Here is a 20,435-nt window from a genome sequence, read left to right on the forward strand (position 1 = left end):
TTTTTTTTTTTTTTTTCACAGAAAAAGTTTTGATAACATGTGACTATGCAAGTCTGGTCAGATCTAATTATATATTAATTTTAATACCAGTATTTTTTGAATTTTCAAACCGCAATAACTTCTGAATGAATGAACCGATTTTCACGCTGCATTCCACACAGTTTTTCAAATTATATGATGTCATTTTGTACACAAACCGATTAAACCGAAAATTTTAGAGAAATTTGAAAAATTTTTAAATTACTTTTTTCCGAATTCCTGTTTCAAAATTTTTAGTTATTCAACTTTGTACTCATTTGCAACTTGATAAATAAATAATTGATAATTTATATAATAATAAAAAATAAATAATCAATAATTTCTACAATTTAGCTCAATAATCCAGGATAATTCCATACTTCCTCAATTTAAATGCCCAATATTTCAAGAAATATCGATGTTAGCAATTTGGTGTTCAATGTTTTTTGTAGAAAATTAAATTTTCTACAGGTTTGTCTTTCACACTTTTTCTGTAGCTCTTGTCATTTACGAGATAGCGGCAAAATAACAAAAATTTCATGAAAAAATAGGGTTTAGTGACCCGTACTACCTCGCCAGTCCGAGTTACGATTACGCCGCATAGGCACTTTTGTAAAGCATTCAATTTTGAAGAAATTCTATACCTGACCAAGATTATACCATGAAATGCCTCTGAGCTGTATAATTTTGAAGATTAAAAATTTACAGTTTACGTGTATTTTAAACGGAAAATCTTTGCACGCCCCTGTTTAAAATTTCCAATAGGATCCCATCAAAAGCGACAAAAGCCACTTAGAAACCCATAAGTTTTATTGGTTTCTAAGTGGCTTTTGTCGCTTTTGATGGGATCTTATTGGAGTTTTTCAACAGGGGCCTTGGTCAAGCACTTAGTATTGATATTAAGGGCTCAAATATTCAAGGAATTTTTTTTTAGGTATTTTCTAAAAAATTTCGAGATGGGCGCGGAAAAAAAATACTCGCAAAAAAAGCACCCTATTACACATTGAAAGTTACAATGAATATTAGCTAAAATAATCACATGGATAAAAGGTATATGCCAATTCGATGAAATTTAGAATCTGTGCAAGTCATAACAATACTACTATTAAATTTTTAGTGTAGATCTAAAGATGCAATTTTATAAAGCGCCCAGCGGAGCGGGTGAGTAACATCTAGTTATTTATGTAATTTAACTTTATATTTCGATGAAAATGATCTATTTTTTAAAAATTTTTATAACTTAATAATATGCAAAGTCAAGTTCTGATATTATTCCTTTAGACGTTGTACATCGTTCTGTATATTTTCAATATTTTATTATAAATTTTAATGTTTAAAATTATTAATATTAAAAATTAAAATGTAAATTATTATAATTTAATTTCGATAAGACCATATCAATTTTGACGATTTGCAATAATTTTTGTTAACTTTTCAATTTTCAAGTTTGGTATTTGCAAACATTATTTGTGAATCAATAAATATTAATGTTCAAAATACTACAACTAAATAATTAAAATCTATCAACGAACCAGTGTATTATTTAATATACATCAGTTAAGGACGTAGAAAAATAACATATTACTCATATACAAATTGATAATGGTTTTGAATCAAAGTGTATAATGAATACAAACTACTTTAAGCCGGGTTACCTAATCCTGGCTCAAGCTTGGGTCGTCATTGAATTGCCGAGATTAGGTTACCCAGCCTTAGCTCAAGGTTAGGTCACCATTCAATGGCCAAGTCTGAGTTCCCAGCCTTCTTCAATGACCCAATATAAATTATGCCGAAGCACATGCTATTTGGGAGCTCATAAAAAATCACAGATAAATTTGTAAATCTTTTTTTTTTTGCTTCCGAAATTCTTGCCAGGAGTTTTTGTTAATATCTCATCACCATTATGTTCAGTCATGATGAAAATTAATGATTATATGTGAGTATATAATTGTAAGGGATCTATTTGTATTTTAAGGAAGTCCTTTCGCTCCAGTTGAGTCAAAACAACTGTAGTAGTCAATATACGATAAATTAAAATAAAAAACCCATAAAAATTCTTAAAATTAAAAAATAAATAGTATATGAGGCATTAATCGTTGAAATTTTAAAAATAAAAAAAAAAAAATAGTTAAATACAAAAATTAATTTGACTCTTTCAAATCAGCTGCTAGTAACCTAATCGTGATTTGGCAACGTTGTATTTCGGTTGTTTACATTTTTATTTGCACAATATAACCTTAACCACGTTCAAGTTTTTGCAGTCAGTGTAAATAAATAGATTAGTTTGAATTTATTGAATGGTCTGAAGCTTGCGCGCTACGCAACGTTGCCAAATGTTTTGACTTTATTTTAATGTAGATTGCTTGAGAATTTTTTGTGATTTTATAATTTTGATTTCTCCATATATTCCACGGCAACCTATATATTTTATTGCAAAAAATGAAACCTGAATATTTCGAAAACATTATTTTGAGTTTTTTTTTACCCCATCTAATCGGTAGTTAATACCATAATTCGAGAAAGTTGTTAAGGTCTTACTTTCTCGTAAGACTCGGAAAAAATACTAACACTTTAAAAATTTTTTTTTCAAAAATTTGCACGGTAAAGACTAAATTAAAATTCACTAGTAGATAAATAAGGACTTCAACTAATAGATAAAAATTAATTTTATGCGTAATCTAATATTTTTTATTTAACATTGATGGTGAAAGGACCTCCTTAATAGACATATATGTTTTAATAAATATACATTTAAATTAACAAAATTTTTTATACATTTCTCACAAAAATTAAGAGAGCAAGAAAAACATCCAAATTTTTAGGAGATTTTCAACAGGCTGTAACTGCTAGAAAAATGGTCGTACAGCAAAAAAAAAAATAAAATTGTAGCTCTAAGTGCCCGGGAAAAAATGATCAGGACTGATCAGACCTGTTCATATCTGATCAGACCTGTTCATATCTGATCAGGCCTGAAATCCGACCTGATCAGCCCTGTTCATGTATGACCAGGCCTGAAATTAGGCCTGATCAGACCTGTCCATGTCTGTTCATGCCTGTTCATGCCTGCTCATGTCTGTTCATGTCTGAAGCATTAAATACGCTCAGACCTGATCAAGCCTGTTCATGCCTGCTCATGTCTTCATGTCTGAAGCATTAAATACGCTCAGACCTGATCAGATCTGATCAAGCCTGTTCATGCCTGCTCATGTCTGAAGCATTAAATATGCTCAGACCTGTCCATGCCTGTTCATGTCTGAAGCGTTAAATACGCTCAGACCTTTCCATGTCCGATCATGTCTGTTCTAGCCTAATAGAAAAGGATTAAAACTCCATATATCAGCTGACAAGAACTGTTCATGCATGATTTACCCTCTTAAATGATATTTTAAGTCTGGAAGAAAAATTTTATCGAACTATAGACTGCAGTTCTATTTTTAAAATTAATTTGTTCCGTATGACGTATCAGTTTCTATCCCCTTATAAATTTTAAATGTACGACTTTCATCAAAATTTCGGCTTATATAAGCATGAACTTTTTAATTTTCCATGCCAAAACGATGATTTTTAACGATGAATTTTGACGCAATGACATAAAATTTTTACTGTGTTCCATTGAATACGCGAAAAATGAGATTATTTAGTAAAAGTTTGAGTTTGATAGCGTGAAAATACCAAAATATATCAGTTGATATCGATAAGTCCTTTCAAGGTGTCTGTTATTATCTTAAGCTACGCCTTGGTCCATAGCAGTAGTGTCAAAGGCTGTTAAATTGTAGAACACACAAATAATTCTCCATTTCCTATACGTTTTAATTTAAAAAAACTTCAATTTTAAAAGAAAACAATAAAATTATAATTACGGAATGAACCTTGAGGAAATTTTTTTATTTACTTTACATAGAACCATATGTTAATGGAGCGAAAAAAATACATAGCCGTCCCAAATAAATCACTCTAATATGCACAGTAAAAAATTTTGCATCATTGCGTCAAAAATTTTTGTGTTAAATATTTAACACTTTTATGTGTAAATTTAACATTTATTCTGTTAAATCAACACAAAAAAGTGTTAAATATTTAACATAAAAATTTTTAACAAAAAATTTTTTGATGCTATGACGCGAAATTTTTTACTGTGTATAATTTGTTATTAATAATTAATAAATTAAGTATAGAACTCCGTTAACTATAAGGATAAGTCATGTATAAAATTTAAATTACTTAAAGTAGTTTGAAAGGTACTCTAGAATTAAGATAAGTCATTGGGTCAATAGGTAAAGTATCAGTCTGAAGAGCGCAACGTACATGGTTCGAATCCCCGTCGGCACGAATCTTGTTTTTTTTTTTATGGACCTGATCGAGTCAGGCATGAACAGATCTGATCAGACATGAACATGCCTGGCCAGGTCTGATCAGACCCGGTCATTTTTCATATCTGATCAGACCTGAACACTCATGCCTGTTCATATCTGATCAGATCTGATCATTTTTTCCCGGGTGTCTAGTTTTCGGATCTAACTTTAAAAATTTTTTTTCGAGTTATCTTAAGAAAATCACCGAAAAAAAAATTTTCGGATTTTTTTTTAGTTTTTTAACTTCCCGCTAAGAAAAACGAAGATTTTCAAAAATCGGGAAGTTATTGTTTTCACCCCGTTTTACGAAAATCGAGTTTTCATCTAATCTCGACGATTCGAGGTCCTAGGAAGCTTCCCTGACTATTCCGGCGATGGAGTCTGTATGTCTGTATGTGTGTGTGTGTGTGTGTGTGTGTGTGTGTGTGTGTGTGTGTGTGTGTGTGTGTGTGTGTGTGTGTGTGTGTGTGTGTGTGTGTGTGTGTGTGTGTGTGTGTGTGTGTGTGTGTGCATGGATATATGTAAACCTCTCAAAACTTTCGAACTTAGATTTTGTATATACTTTAAAACGATTCGGACCGGTAGATTTTGAGAAATCGCAAAAAAACTACAAAAAAAATTTTTTTCAAAAGTGGTTTTTTTTTAATAACTTTTAAACCGCTCTACCAATCGATTTCAAAAACTAATCAGCTCTTAACATAAAAAAACCACGTCGATCGCTGACAGTCCGGTCAAAATCGGTTGATTCGTTCGTGAGTTATCGTTGACGAAAGAAATCCGAAAAATGTGATTTTTCGGAATTACTCCAAATTTCCTAGTTTTATTACTTCAAACTTAAAGATTCTTCATGAAGCTTAAAAACTGCGTCGAATGCCATCAACCGCGTGAAAATTGGTTCATTCATTCAAAAGTTATTACGATTTGAAAATTCAAAAAATAGTGTTTTATCAAATTCCTACCAAACTTTTAAGCTCGAAGAGCTCAAAAGCATACAAGAGCTATTTTTTTAAGCTCGGAGAGCTCAAAATAACACAGAAATTGTATTTATGAGCTCGAAGAGCTCATAAACGTCATAAGTACAATTTCAAGCGTATAGGTATAGAATTGGCGGGAAGTTGCAGGGATGGCCTTCAGGGTCAACCGTTTTCCTAACTTTTTTTTAATCTGCGGACTTGGAAAAATTTTTTTGGACTTAACCTTTATATGGACCAGATAACTTGTTTATTCAGCTTTAATTTGGTTTTTTACAAATCTCGATACGAGTATTTCTCGCTGAGATATCGGTGTTTGAATGGAAAAAAATCATTTTGTCTTTGATTACCAATATCTCAGCAACTAATGATCGCAAAAAAAATTCAAGGTTGGTTTCGAAAACTTGAATGAATTCCCTACAAGGATTGGCTATTGATTTTTGAAAAAATTTTTTATTTCAATCATAGCATGAATTTGAAAAAGCAACCAAAATTGTGCTTTTTGCGGCTTTTTCGAAAATCAAGCGCCTAATCAAAAATATCTCGGAAACCACTGATGTTAAGTGTGTCTTTTACTGTTCCATATACCTACAAAAACCCTACAAAGTTTCAATTGAATCCAACGAACTGTTTTTTTTCCCACTTGATTGAATTTTTGAAAAAATTAAAGGAGCAAGAATTTCGCTCTGAAAAGGTCTTGATTTTTATCAAAAATGAAAAAAAGTTTTTTTTCCATTTTTTCCTTAATTTTGCATTAGCGATTTGGTAAATTAAAAAAAAAAAAAAAAAAAATTCAAAAATTCAAAAATTGAAAAATTTTCACGCGGTTGGTGACATTCGACGCAGTTTTTTAAGCTTCATGAAGAATCTTCAAGTTTGAATTGATAAAACTAGGAAATTTGGAGTAATTAAAAAAAAACACTTTTTTCGGATTTCTTTCGTCAACGATAACTCACGAACGAATCAACCGATTTTGACCGGACTGTCAGCGGTCGACGTGGTTTTTTGATGTTAAGAGCTGATTAGTTTTTGAAATCGATCGGTAGGGCCGTTTGAAAGTTATTCCAAAAAAACCACTTTTGAAAAAAATTATTTTTGTAGTTTTTTTGCGATTTCTCAAAATCTACCGGTCCGAATCGTTCCAAAGTATATACAAAATCTAAGTTCAGTCAAGCCGTTTCGAATGGCACCAACCGCGATCAAATCGGTCAAGCCGTTCGAAAGTTATGAGAGGTTTACATACATCCATACACACACACACACACACACACACACACACACACACACACACACACACACACACACACAGAGGAGTTTCCACAGGCCGGCGTAGTGGTGGTCAACAGACATAGCAAAACTTCGCAAAAGATGTCATAAGCTACGTCGCCGCGCAACGAGAGCCGCGAAATGCTCCCCAAGCAAGGACTTGTATTCAAAAGAGTACAAACAGGCCAAAAAAACGCTAAACCGAGCCATTAAACGAAGAAAAGGGATATTGTGGAAACAGATCTGTAATGGTCTCGAAAAGGACATCTGGGGCAAAAGCCTACCAAATTGTCACCAAACGACTTGGAAAGGCTTCACCAGAAGCGCCGAAGTCTCCTGCCTTAATGAACAGCATTATAGCGGAGCTTTTCCCCAAATATCCGCCGCGGGAGAAGAAACACTACGCTAAAAACAGCGAAGGAACACCCTTCACAACTAAGGAACTACAAGACGCGGCCAAGTCACTCAAAACAGGAAAGGCACCTGGACCTGATGGCATCCCAGCAGCGGTGATCAAGATTGTAGCCCTGGAACACCCAGACATACTCCTGAACACCTACAACGCATGCTTGCCAACTGGCACGTTCCCTGCGGTCTGGAAGCAACAGAGATTGGTTCTCTTAGACAAAGGAAAGGGAACCCCCGTAACACCTTCGTCGTTTAGACCACTCTGTATGCTAGACATTGCTGGAACACTGCTCGAGAAGCTCATACAAAGGAGACTTCGTAACGACATCGACCGTGCTGGAGGTTTCGCCACCAACCAGCATGGCTTCCGGAAAGGTCGTTCGACAGTCGGAGTGATCGAGAAAGTTATAAAGACAGCAACACAAGCATGGTCTGGTAGCCTCAAAGCTGGTAACGTATGTCTCCTCCTCACGCTAGATGTCAAAAACGCATTTAACAGCGCAAATTGGAGAGACATTTTAGATGCTCTGTCGCACAAGTTTGACGCGGAGCCAGAGAATCTAGCGGAAACTACGGAAGGCCCACAAGAATACGCCATAACGGTTGGCGTACCGCAAGGCTCAATAATGGGGCCCGATCTATGGGATGCGGATTACGACGAGCTTCTTGAAATCTCGTTACCAAAGCAAGTAGAGCTAACGGGCTCTGCAGACAACGTTGCGGCCTCGATACTAGTAGACAGCGTAGAAGAGGCCGAATTACTGATCCGGGAAACCATTGACGCCGTCGAGACCTGGTTTAATAAACACCACTTGAAACTTGCCAAGCATAAAACCGAGATGGTTGTTCTGACACGTCAAAAATGGTTCCCAAAACCATTCGCTGTGGACATGGAAGGAACGACACTGACGTCAACAAGGGCCCTGCGCTATCTAGGGGTAATGATAGACGAGAAACTATCTTTCCGCGAACACCTTGACAGTGCATGCAAGAAAGCCAGCAAGACGGTGTCTAGCCTAGCAAGAATCATGACCAACACTATGGGACCAAGAACCAAAAAGAGAAGAGTTCTTCTAGAAGTAGTCCACTTGGTACTGCTTTATGGAGCAGAAATATGGGCAGGCATATTGAAACAGAAGACCTACCGATGAAAAACAGCGGCAGTGCAGCGGCGAGGCGCTCTCAGGGTTGCCTGCACCTATCGAACGGTTTCCGAGGCGGCTATATTGGTCATTGCGGGGGCCGCACCCATCGACCTACTCGCGTTTTAGAAAGCGAAACTCTATGATGCTAAAAACAGTGACGAAAACATGAAGGACGCAAGAACGAGGATAAAGGCGGAAACGCAACAAACGTGGCAAGACCGATGGACATCGGGAGAGACGGGCAGATGAACGGCACGTCTGATCCCAAACATCAACGTCTAGCTTTCTCGGGAATACGGAGAAACGGACTTTTTCTTGACCCAGCTATTAACGGGATATGGGCAGTTCAATGCCTATCTTTTTAAGATGGGACTGCACAGCACACCAACATGCAAATACTGCCCAGACAAAATTGACAACGTCAAGCACACGTTCTTTGAGTGTAACCGGTGGAACGACTAAGAAACCAGTACTGATGAAACTATTGGCACCACGCTTTTCCCTGAGAGCTTAGTAACCTGCATGATCAAAAAAGAAGATAACTGGTCAGCTGTCGCAGCCTATGCACAGCGTCTTTTAAAGGAAAAAATCGCAGAAAGAGACTATTAACTAGGAGCAACCGTCGTGAGACGCAAAACGGACTGGATTGAAGTAATGCTAACGCGGTCCCGATCCAGTCTTCCCCGTAACATCTATGGGGAAAGAGAGAGGAGGATGTTTAGTCGGTATTGTTGTCAATAATATTGACTTCCGAGTCCGACATACGCAGGACAAACATGTCGTCCTGGTATACGTAAATGTATTTGACCTCCTCTATAAAAAAAAAAAAAAAAAAACACACACACACATTTTTCTAGCAGTTACAGCCTGTTGAAAATCCCCCAAAAATTTGGATTTTTTTCTTGCTCCCTTAATTTTTGTGAGAAGTGTATTATTTTAACTTACTTGAGAAGATTCTAGAATTTCTGTAATTTCATTTAATCGTAGATTTCTTAAAATTTTTTTATCCATTGAAAGTATTTTATCACCTGGTAGAAAAACACCACATCGTTCTGCAGGACTACCAGCTTCAATATGATCAATTACATAATTCATTCCATCATCAGATAGTTTAACAACAAATCCAAATCCTTGATGGTCAGATTTTAACAACACAGTGAGATTTTCTTCGGTAAAAGATGTTTTATCAACACCAAATAACTGTTGAGATTTAGATCTCTTCATAAGCGTTTTCGTAGAAGTACTTAAAATCTGAGGTAATATTTGTATTTTAACAATTCGATAGGTCTTAGAAACGTCTTTTAATACTTTTATTGCAGTTATGGCATCATGAATTGGCGTGCTATCTACGGCAAGAAGTTTGTCACCTGGCTGTATTGCACCACAGCGATCAGCGGCACTCGCGGGACGAAGACTCTCTATATAAACACCATTTGCATTGTCTCGTACTGTCAAGCCTAGCTCACCTGTAAATATTATTTTTATGATAATTTTTGGATATAACAAGTAAAATTTCAAAGAAATAACTCAGACATGAATTAAGAAAAAAAAGAATAATTAATTTAAAAACAAAATTTACTGTATTAGAAATTTTTTTTTTTTTTTTTTTACCAGGACAAGTACGTTTCAACTCTATAAGAAGAGGCTCTGGAATAGCTGTTCGAACTTCAGCCATACTTGCAACATTGTATTCGATGGTAAGAGATGCAATTGGATAGTCAGAACTTCTTTTTAGTACATTTTGTGCTTCAAAAAGACTTAATTCTTGTAATTCGATGTCATCAATAGCGAGAAGTTTATCACCTAGTCTTACACGACCTTCTTTTGCTGTAGGACCATCTGGCTTGATACCTGTGATAATAAGAGGTGTTGCTTCACCACCTCGGAGAGTGACTCCCAAAAAACCATTTTCTCTCTTAACACGAACTTTAGTGACTTTTGAGAAAACTCCAATTAAAGGTAAACTATTATCCATATCTATATCATCTAATACTAAAAATTGATACATTCCGTATTGAGAAAACTTTGTATTTTCATTAGTATGTATCAAATTTGAATTTATAGTTGCAACACTTTCAGGGCGTACTTGACATTTTTCCCGAGAACGAATTGTTTCGAATGTTAATGAACCGAACATTCTTAACATTGAAAAAATTAGTAATGACATAACAATTTACTCTCTCAAATATTGTATGCTTCAAAAAATAATTTTATTTTTTGTCATTGAGTCAGCTTTTTTCTATATTTTTTTTTTGTCACAATATTATCGAATTTTTAGAAAAAATTAACGTAGTTATTAAAAATAACACAAGCAAAACTTAAAATGATAGAATAGCTCCTTTTATGAAAGAAAAAAAAACAATAATAAAAAAATTGTGAAGCTTAACTTAGCGATCATTTTTAAAAGGTAACATCACTGTAAACAGTAAACAATAAATAAGTATTCAAACAATGATAAACATTTTGTGCATATATATATATATATATATATATATATATATATATATATATATATATATATATATATATATATGAAGACATACAAAACTGTTTGTTTCGATAGTTGGATTTCATAAAAAGAATAATTCTTGTAAAGTTTATTATTATTAGAGTAACCGCCGCGTAATAATGATCAGTTAATAAAATTTTTCAACACTGAGAAAGCTCGTATAGATCGAGGATTTGAGTATTACGAATTTCAAAAATAACCTTCGCTAAGAGGAGCGCTTTAGATATATCTGTTCTATTAATAAAAGTTCACGCCTACACTTGGAAGAATGAAGTAAAAACACTACATGTAATTCCATATAACTCACGACTATCTAAATACCGTTAAAAAAGTAGAAATTTATTCTTTATGGGTATGTATGTGGTAACCTTTAAAACCACAGAAGTGTTTCTAAAAATTTCTTTCAATAATTTAAAATTCCATTACCTCTCAATGATATAGATATATTATGCATATATGCATATATCATGATAGAAACACTGGTTCAAGCACTATACCGATTATAGACATTTCTTACTTTATTATAATAAACGAAAAGTCTAAGAGATATCAATAAGCGCAAGAATATAAGCAACCGCAGAAAATTAAAAAAAAAATTTTTTTTCTGCAACATATGTTATTTACATAATTAAAAATAACTGTACGCTCCTCTGTGCACTTTGAAAACATTTTATGAGATCTGAAGTACTAATATTTTCAAAAATATCGGATATTTTACTTATCAGAAAGAAACATTCTTTATTAACTTTTCAACGTGTAGGAATTACTCATAGTGATAAAAATTTTAGATTGACAAAAGAAAAAAAATTAGGAAAATGGTTGACCCTGAAGGCCATCCCTGCAACTTCCCGCCAATTCCGTACCTAAACGCTTGAAATTGCACTTATGACATTTCTGAGCTCTTCGAGCTCAAAAATACAATTTGTGCGTTATTTTGAGCTTTCCGAGCTTAGAGAAATAGCTTTTGTATGCTTTTGAGCTCTTCGAGCCCTATATATACATATATATATATATATATATATATATATACATGGTGTCCCAAAAGTCACGGACGCCATTGTAGCATCTGATAAACAAAATAATTCTGAGACGAAAAGTCCTTAGCCATTTTTTAATCAGACACATAGATAATTAATTATTAATTAAAATAACGTCCTTCTATGCGTTAGAGAGAGAGCACTAGTGTCAAGTCAAGTGCGTTACAACGAAGACGCTTGCACGTGTGAATGTGTAAGTAAATATGTGTGACTACGTTAGCTATATATCCTACTAGAAACTAGTTAGTCATACAGTTAGTTGTGTCTTTGTTTGGCACATACTTTACTGGACACTGGCGCTCTCTCTCTAACAAATAAAGAGACGTTATTTTTAATTAATAGTTAATTATCTATGCGGTTAATTGAAAAATGGCTAAGGACTTTTCGTCTCAGAATTCTTTTTTTCATCAGATGCTACAATGGCGTCCGTGACTTTTGGGACACCCTGTATATATATATTAGGGTGGTCCTTATTTATATGTCATTCCATGTCAAATCGACAAATAGTTGAAATTGACCCCTTTCGATTTGGACAAATATGGTCAGAAGTTTTCTTTTATCATATAACGAAGTTCTGCCAAAGGAAAAAAAATAAAAAAATTTTTTTCAAAAGATATGCAAATTCAAAATTTCGCAATTTTTCCAGTTTTTAAATTTGTTTTTGTAATATCTCGAAAGCTATTATAGATACAGGAATGGCCTTTTGTTTGTTTAAAAGGGGACACTTAGGGCTATTGAAAAAAAATTATTTTAGAAAAAAATTTTGAAAAATGCCAAATTTGGCAAATTTTGAATTTTTTAAAATCGTTAAAAATGAAGTTCGCAGTTAAAATCTTGGTTCAATTTTTTTTGTTCAATACCTTGCACTGATCTTAAAAGATCCTGAAATTTTAAGAAGGGTGTTTTTATTTTTTTCAAAAATATGAATTTTTGAATTTTCAAAAAAAAATTTTTTTCATTTTTTGCAACTTTTAATTAAGGTAAATTTATGCAGATACATAGTATTGTAACTTTGATCATTAAAAAATTAAATGCATGACGTCGAAATATTGAATAATAAATTAATTTCAACTTTATTTTTTTATTTTTTGGACATTATCTTAAAGTCATCTTTATTGTATGAAATAATCCGTTGTTTATCCGTTTTTTACTTTATTTCAAGTTGTTGACACCACTTATCGTCTTATCAACATAGAAATAATTTGAAATTTGAGATTGAGAAACATTAATGCGCAGAAAATTGAAGTCAAGAAACGGACAAAATATGTCTTGCGTTAAGTAAATAAGAAATTATATCATGTATTAAGGATTTCTTATTTTCTTAACGCATTTAGGATTTCACGAGGCTTAAACATGATAAAAAATGTTCATGGTCATATCTAAAAACAAGACATGCGGAGCTACAATTTGCTTTTGTTTTTTCTTGCTTTACGATCATTTTCCTCGGAGTTACAGCTCGTAGAAAACCACCCAAAAATTTAGAATTTTTTTTATATATCCTTTAATTTTTGTGACTACCCGGGAAAAAATGATCAGATCTGATCATATATGAACAGGCATGAGTCTTCAGGCCTGATCAGATATGAAAAATGACCGGGTCTGATCAGACCTGGCCAGGCATGTTCATGTCTGATCAGATCTGTTCATGTCTGACTCGATCAGGTCCATAAAAGAAAAAAAAAAGATTCGTGCCGACGGGGATTCGAACCATGTACGTTGCGCTCTTCAGACTGATACTTTACCTGTTGACCCAATGGCTTATCTTAACTCTACTGTACCTTTCAAACTACTTTAAGTAATTTAAATTTTATAGATGACTTATCCTTATAGTTAACGGAGTTCTATACTTAATTTATTAATTATTAATAATTAATTATACACAGTAAAAAATTTCGCGTCATAGCATCAAAAAATTTTTTGTTAAAAATTTTTATGTTAAATATTTAACACTTTTTTGTGTTGATTTAACAGAATAAATGTTAAATTTACACATAAAAGTGTTAAATATTTAACACAAAAATTTTTGACGCAATGATGCAAAATTTTTTACTGTGCATATTAGAGTGATTTATTTGGGACGGCTATGTATTTTTTTCGCTCCATTAACATATGGTTCTATGTAAAGTAAATAAAAAAATTTCCTCAAGGTTCATTCCGTAATTATAATTTTATTGTTTTCTTTTAAAATTAAGTTTTTTTTTAATTAAAACGTATAGGAAATGAAGAATTATGTGTGTGTTCTACAATTCAGCAGCCTTTGACATTACTGCAATGGAACAAGGCGTAGCTTGAAAGACACCAGAAAGGACACCTTGAAAGGACTTATCGATATCAACTGATATATTTTGGTATTTTCATGCTATCGATTTCAAACTTTTACTAAATAATCTTATTTTCCGCGTATTCAATGGAACACAGTAAAAAATTTTATGTCATTGCGTCAAAATTCATTGTTAAAAATCATCGTTTTGGCATGGAAAATTAAAAAGTTCATGCTTATATAAGCCGAAATTTTTGATGAAATTGGTACATTTAAAATTTATAGGGGGATAGAAACTGATACGTCATACGTAACGTATTAATTTTAAAAATAGAACTGCAGTCTATATTTCGATAAAATTTTTCTTCCAGACTTAAAATATCATTTAAGAGGGCAAATCATGCATGAACAGTTCTTGTCAGCTGATATATGGAGTTTTAATCCTTATTTATTTTAGGCTAGATGAGACATGATCAGACATGGACAGGTCTGATCAGGTCTGAGCGTATTTAACACTTCAGACATGAACAGACATGAACAGGCATGGACAGGTCTGATCAGGTCTAATTTCAAGCCTGATCAGGTCGGATTTCAGCCATGATCAGATATGAACAGGTCTGATCAGTCCTGATCATTTTTTCCCGGGTAGTGTATTATTCATTATTATCTACCCGGGAAAAAATGATCAGACCTGACCATGCCTGTTCATGTATGATCAGGCCTCAAGTTAGACCTGATCATGCCTGTTCATGTATGATCAATTGATCAGGCTTGAAATTAGACATGATCATGCCTGTCCATGCCTGCTCATGTCTGAAGCGTCAAATACGCTCAGGCCTGATTAGGCCTGTTCATGTCTGAAGCGTTAAATACGCTCAGGTATAATCAGGCCTGAGCGTATTTAACGCTTCAGACATGAACAGGCATGACCATGTGTTCAGTGAACAGGCCCAGCCGCGATAAAGTCGCCCCTGGGGGACTCCCAATTTCACGAGCCGCACCTGTCTACCGCAAGTTCCCGCAAAAACTAACCACCTATGAAAGCTTAGCTTGACTGATCACGCTATGTCTCGGAGGTGTGATTGGCTGATCGCTCCGCTGACATGCGCAATCAGCCTTTTCCCCAAGTCGACGAGGAAGAAGACGTATTATTTCTATTATCTTTCGCTTCCACGCTTTCGCTGCATCAAGTCGCCATTAGTGTTACTTTACTTTCGCTTTTTGCTAACAAACCGCATTTCGCTTATTTAATAAGTTAATTTGCTTAAATTAATTGTTATTAACCCACTTTAGTTTGTTACAGATAAATTGTGTTATTTGTAAAAATAATTCTCCGCTTTTCAGTGTCGGCAGTGTGCTCAACCACGTGTCAACCGGCTTCGCTTTATTAATCACGCAGTGCTTTATTTATCCGTTTTTATTTAAACAATCCGCTAACATATTAAATAAATATTAAGTGTAATTTGTGTAAATAAATTCATAGTGTTCATTTTAATAATAATTTACGCGTTTTAATTGAGATATCCAGACAAAAACCTGATCTTCCGCTTTACCGCATTTTCAGCATTTTACACCATGTCTAATTTCAGACCTGATCATATATGAACAGGCATGAGCAGGTCTAATTTCAGGCCTGATCATACATGAACAGGCATGGTCAGGTCTGATCATTTTTTTCCGGGTAAATCTGATTAGACTTGCAGAGTCAGAGATGTGATAAAAATTTTTTCTTTGGCGAAAAAAATTTTTTTGGTCATCACAAAATGTGCAAAATTATTTTTATCATTACGTTTAAATAATTTTGAAATAAAAATTTGTTACATTTCTTATGGGATGTTTTGGTCTGCTTTGCTCCTGCCTAATATTAAAATTATTACTTATTTTATTATTTAAATAAATGTGATGTTATAATGAGATTCGGTTAAATAAATAAATTAGGACTATCAAAATGTATTATAAAATCAATTTTTATATTATATTTATGATAAACTGATTTGATACGTTATGTACTTCATAGAATTTTTGTCAAATAAGATAGCAGCACAGCAGGCGGGAACTTCAAGGCGCACGGATATCATCAAAGTGAAGCAGCATTGAGCGTGGTTAGTAGTTGGATGGATGACTGCTGGTGTTACAGCCGTAGAATTATATGTACCCTAGCGGTTTCGGTGCCACCGATGAAACTCTGTAGAAACTCATCCGAAACTCAGCGTAACGACGGAGTATAGTCGGCGCATATGGGGAATAAATTCGGAGTATTGTGTGCAGTTGTGACACATAGAGACGATAGTGGTTAATTGGTGTTTAATTGAGATCGTTACGGAGTTTGGTTGGAATTTCGCTGGTGTTCTCATGAAGTTTTCCCCGAGTTTCATCAGTGTTTTTTCGGATTTTCTGTCGAATTTAGTCGGCGTCTTCACCGAGTTTTTTGTGGAGCTTTCCAAGAGTATTTTGCGAGTTTCATCGGTTTTCTGATGGATAATAAATGAAAAACCGAAAAAAATAACTCGGACAGACCGGGACTCGAAGCCGGACCGTTTGATTACAAGCCAAGGGCTCAACCGGTCAAGCTATCTAAGACATTATCCGTATCTACTATCCAGTCACCTAATAAGACCCACCAAGTAATAAACAACACTGTCTATCTTACGGAAACCGATTAAAGTTTTGAATCGCTTTATGTATTAATAACATTTTAATTTTAGTTATGATAATATTGTTTCAGCGTATCAACTGTAAACTTTTGACCATTTTTTTATGATGTCATTTTTTTATATATCGTATATTTTACTTATAAACTTCATAATATATTTATTAAATAACATATCGTCCCTTTTCTGTGTTAACCTCATAACTCCATTTTTTTCGAAATTGAGATTTTTAGCAAAAATCACTCCTTAGCATTCTTGTAACGTAAAACAAAACATGCTATGTTTTTAATGATGATATAATTTTTTTTAGATGCTTTTGATTTTTCTCGTATCTACATGTTCGAATTCAAAACTCTCGTATCTACCGTAAGTATCGCCAAAAACGTTAAGTTGGCGTTGTTGTCATATTACTAAATGTTTGTAAACATGTTTACACTTAAGTTGAGTGTATTTTGTTGATTGAAATTTATTTTTTATCCATATGAATACATACAAATATTATTTAGCTCTTCAAGCTCAACAGTCTAATAGAAGTTTGACACAACACTATTTTTTAAATTTTCAAACCGTGATAACTTTTGAATAAATGGATCGATTTTCAGGTGATTGGTGGCACTCAACGCAATTTTTTAAGTCTCATAAAGAATCTTTAAGTTTAATTTGATCGAACTATGAATTTCGGAGTAATTCCGAAAAAACACTTTTTTCGGTTTTCTTTTGTCAACGATAACTCACGAACCAATCAACCGATTTTGACCAGCCTGGCAGCGATCGACGTGGTTTTTTGATGTTTAGAGCTAATTAGTTTTTGGAATTAATCGGTGGAGCCGTTTAAAAGTTATTCCAAAAAAACCACATTTAAAAAAAAAATTTTTCGTAGTTTTTTTGAGATTTCTCAAAATCTACGGGTCTGAATCGGTCCAAATTGTATTTAAAAACTAAGTTTAGTCAAGCCCTTTCGAATGGCACCAATCGCGATTAAATCGGTCAAGCCGTTCAAAAGTTATGAGAGGTTTACATATATCCAGACACATACACACATACATACATACAGACGTACAGACACCATCGCGGGGGTGGTCAGGGAAGTTTCCTGAGACCTTGAAACGTCGAGATCTAGTAAAAACTCAATTTTTACGAAAGGGATAAAACCAATAACCCAGATAGCAAAATGACGTATTAAGTTATTCCGAATGACTTCAGATTTCTGATTTGGACGTCAGAGTCTACGTCTAAAAGACGTCTCTAAGACCTTCTGAAGAGGTCGAATGCGCCGCTTATTGTAGACTTTAAGAACTCATCAAAACGAGCTCGTAAAGAGCTCTTTTTTCTGAACTCGCACAAATGAATGATTTTTGATCTCTATACGCTATTATAATGATAACAATAATAAGAACACAACAAAAATAATATTAATAATAATAATAATAAAAGTAAATTATGAAAAATAATTCAGAGTTTCATGAAGCACCGATGCTGATTTCGAATGTTTATTATTTTAGTTAGACCTAATATTGTCGGTTTAAAGAGAGAAAGTGAAAATCGCAATTGCCGTAACTAAGATTCGAACCCGAGTCGCGCGCGTGCTAGATCGATACCTAACCCCCTACGCTGTTCAAACGATATGTCGTTATACATCTCATTATTCTTATAAGCTAAGTTTATATAGTGATGAAATGTTGCGATCATTGTCTATATTATTTATTATATTTGATACTGTGTATCGATAGAGAAAAAGTAACTTTTACGAATATTTATATACTAAAAATATTCAAAGTCTACCTGTTATATTTTTTAAATAGTCTATATAAATTTTGTTTACTTTTCACAATATAAAATCTAATAGATAAATTAATGAATATTAAAAATTCAACAATAATTAATAAGTATATAGTTATAAGATATCGTTAAATTCGAATAAAATGTTTAAAATTGATACATGCAAAGTACTCCTTAAATGTAGAAAGTTCACATAATTTTTTCAGATTAGAATCCAATTTTATTATTTTATCTAAATTAGTATGATTACGAACCAGATTTTAACATTATTGCCTATTACTTCATAATATAATTTAAAATTTTTGAAAAATTTAATTAACCTGGATTAAGAGAAATGAGTTAACCTATGCCAAGTGTATATCTATTATATATTAATCTATTCAAATTGTTTTAAATTATTTAATTCGAATTATTTTTAATCATTTTCAATTTAATTTCTCAATCAGGAAAGTAATAAATAAAAAATGAATAAGATTTTGACAGCTTTATATTAAAAAGAAATTTGTGTTTTTGTTTATAATGTCTATAAGCTCATTATACGCAACTCAAAAAGAAGTCCAAAAAAGGGACTCAGTTAGATGTCAGAAAATTGACTCCAAACTTATGAGTTCATTAAGAGCTCTTAGTTCTCACCTCGTAAAAAAGAGCTCCTTAAGACGTCACATTAGGACTTCTATAAGAAGTTTTTTAAAAGACTTCATACTGAAATCTTTCTGACTTGGATGCTGACTGGGAACTTCCTGATTTTTGAAGATCTTCGATTTTCTTAGCGGGAAGTTAAAAATAATTAAATCATCTATACTAATAAATGGAGAGCCGGTTTTTTTGTCCGGTTATACTGCGAAAACTACTGAACCGTTCGGAATAATACTCATACCATAAGATGCAGCGTGTTTCGGAGAAGGTTTTAGTATATGATATGGTGGTGATTACTTATCCGGAACCTATATTTTTTTGACTTAGACATAATGAATTTTTATTGTAACTAAATTTATTCTATTCGATTGTCATTTTTTTAAAATAAATTTTTTAATTCTATTGGTTATATTTACATACTAGGCAGATTTCTTCACTTATGAGACCTGCAATTTCTTTAACTGAAACTTTCAATGCTCATTACAAATTTTTTTTTTCATATCAATTATTATTAATTTTTGTAAGAAAGACACGGGAATGTTATAATGATTGCACATTGTAAGTTACAATGAATATTAGCTAGAATAATTACATGGATAAAAGGTGCATGCCAATTCGATAGAATTGGGAATCTGTGCAAGTCAAAACAATACTCTAATTAAATTTCAAGTCTAGATCTGAAAATGCAATTCTATAAAGCGCCCAGCGGAGCGGGCGAGTAACAGCTAGTATTATAAATAGTAATCACATAATTTATAACATATTAAATCAAAATCAAATGAATTTGTTTTAATTAATAAATGTAAAATAATAATGAGTTGAAAGCCTCGTATAACAAAATTTTTCGCCAATGATCTTATAAAAAAAAAAAATTTTTTTTTGTTTCAAAACGTCGTATCTACAAAAAAATTACCAGGGTATTTGATGAGAAAACTCGTATCTACATGAAATTGACAATAATATCAAGGTATCGATGCAGATAGCAAAAATCATGTTTAATTTTTTTAAGGTGATAAATAAAGAGTATAAATTTTAAATTAGTTATAACTTTTTATAAAAATTAAGTAACTCTAAACGTTTTTATCGATTTACCGAAAATTACGATTTTGTAGATACTAGGTTTACACAGAAACGGGACGATATTCTATTTAGATAAATATATTTCAACTTGTAAATAAATGAATAAATTAATAAAAAATACACCGTAATTGAAAAATGATTTATTTATAGTCATCTTTGTGAAATCAAAATTAATTTTCATGCCATGAAGTATTATTAATCGCGAGTAAACTCCACAATAACACTACCAAAACTCCAAAAAAACACCAGTGAAACTCTTATAAAGCTCCGCAAAACACCGAAAAAAACTCGACAAAAACTCCCTAGCAACTCCGAAAATACTC

At 33.1% G+C, this 20,435-nt stretch overlaps 1 protein-coding gene and 1 long non-coding RNA gene across 3 annotated transcripts in view; one reads left to right on the plus strand and one right to left on the minus strand.

Moving 5' to 3' along the window:
• Nucleotides 1–10,644, minus strand: part of LOC123260421 (glutamate receptor-interacting protein 2) — a 106,070-nt gene extending 95,426 nt beyond the window's left edge. For both annotated transcript variants that reach the window (XM_044721514.1, XM_044721512.1), the window contains exons 1-2: nt 9,772–10,644; nt 9,106–9,626 (exon numbers count right to left, since the gene is read on the minus strand). In XM_044721514.1, coding sequence (XP_044577449.1) covers nt 9,106–9,626; nt 9,772–10,327 — 1,077 coding nt within the window. In that variant the 5' untranslated portion in view covers nt 10,328–10,644. The remainder of the gene's footprint in view (nt 1–9,105; nt 9,627–9,771) is intronic.
• The window catches only part of LOC123260426, a 14,102-nt gene continuing 3,214 nt past the window's right edge, over nt 9,548–20,435 (plus strand). Inside the window, exons 1-3 of the long non-coding RNA XR_006508458.1 lie at nt 9,548–9,628; nt 9,775–9,857; nt 9,994–10,119. This is a non-coding gene — a long non-coding RNA (uncharacterized LOC123260426). The remainder of the gene's footprint in view (nt 9,629–9,774; nt 9,858–9,993; nt 10,120–20,435) is intronic.

Source organism: Cotesia glomerata, linkage group LG3 (assembly GCF_020080835.1).
Source record: "Cotesia glomerata isolate CgM1 linkage group LG3, MPM_Cglom_v2.3, whole genome shotgun sequence".
NCBI classification, from domain to species: Eukaryota; Metazoa; Arthropoda; class Insecta; order Hymenoptera; family Braconidae; genus Cotesia; species Cotesia glomerata.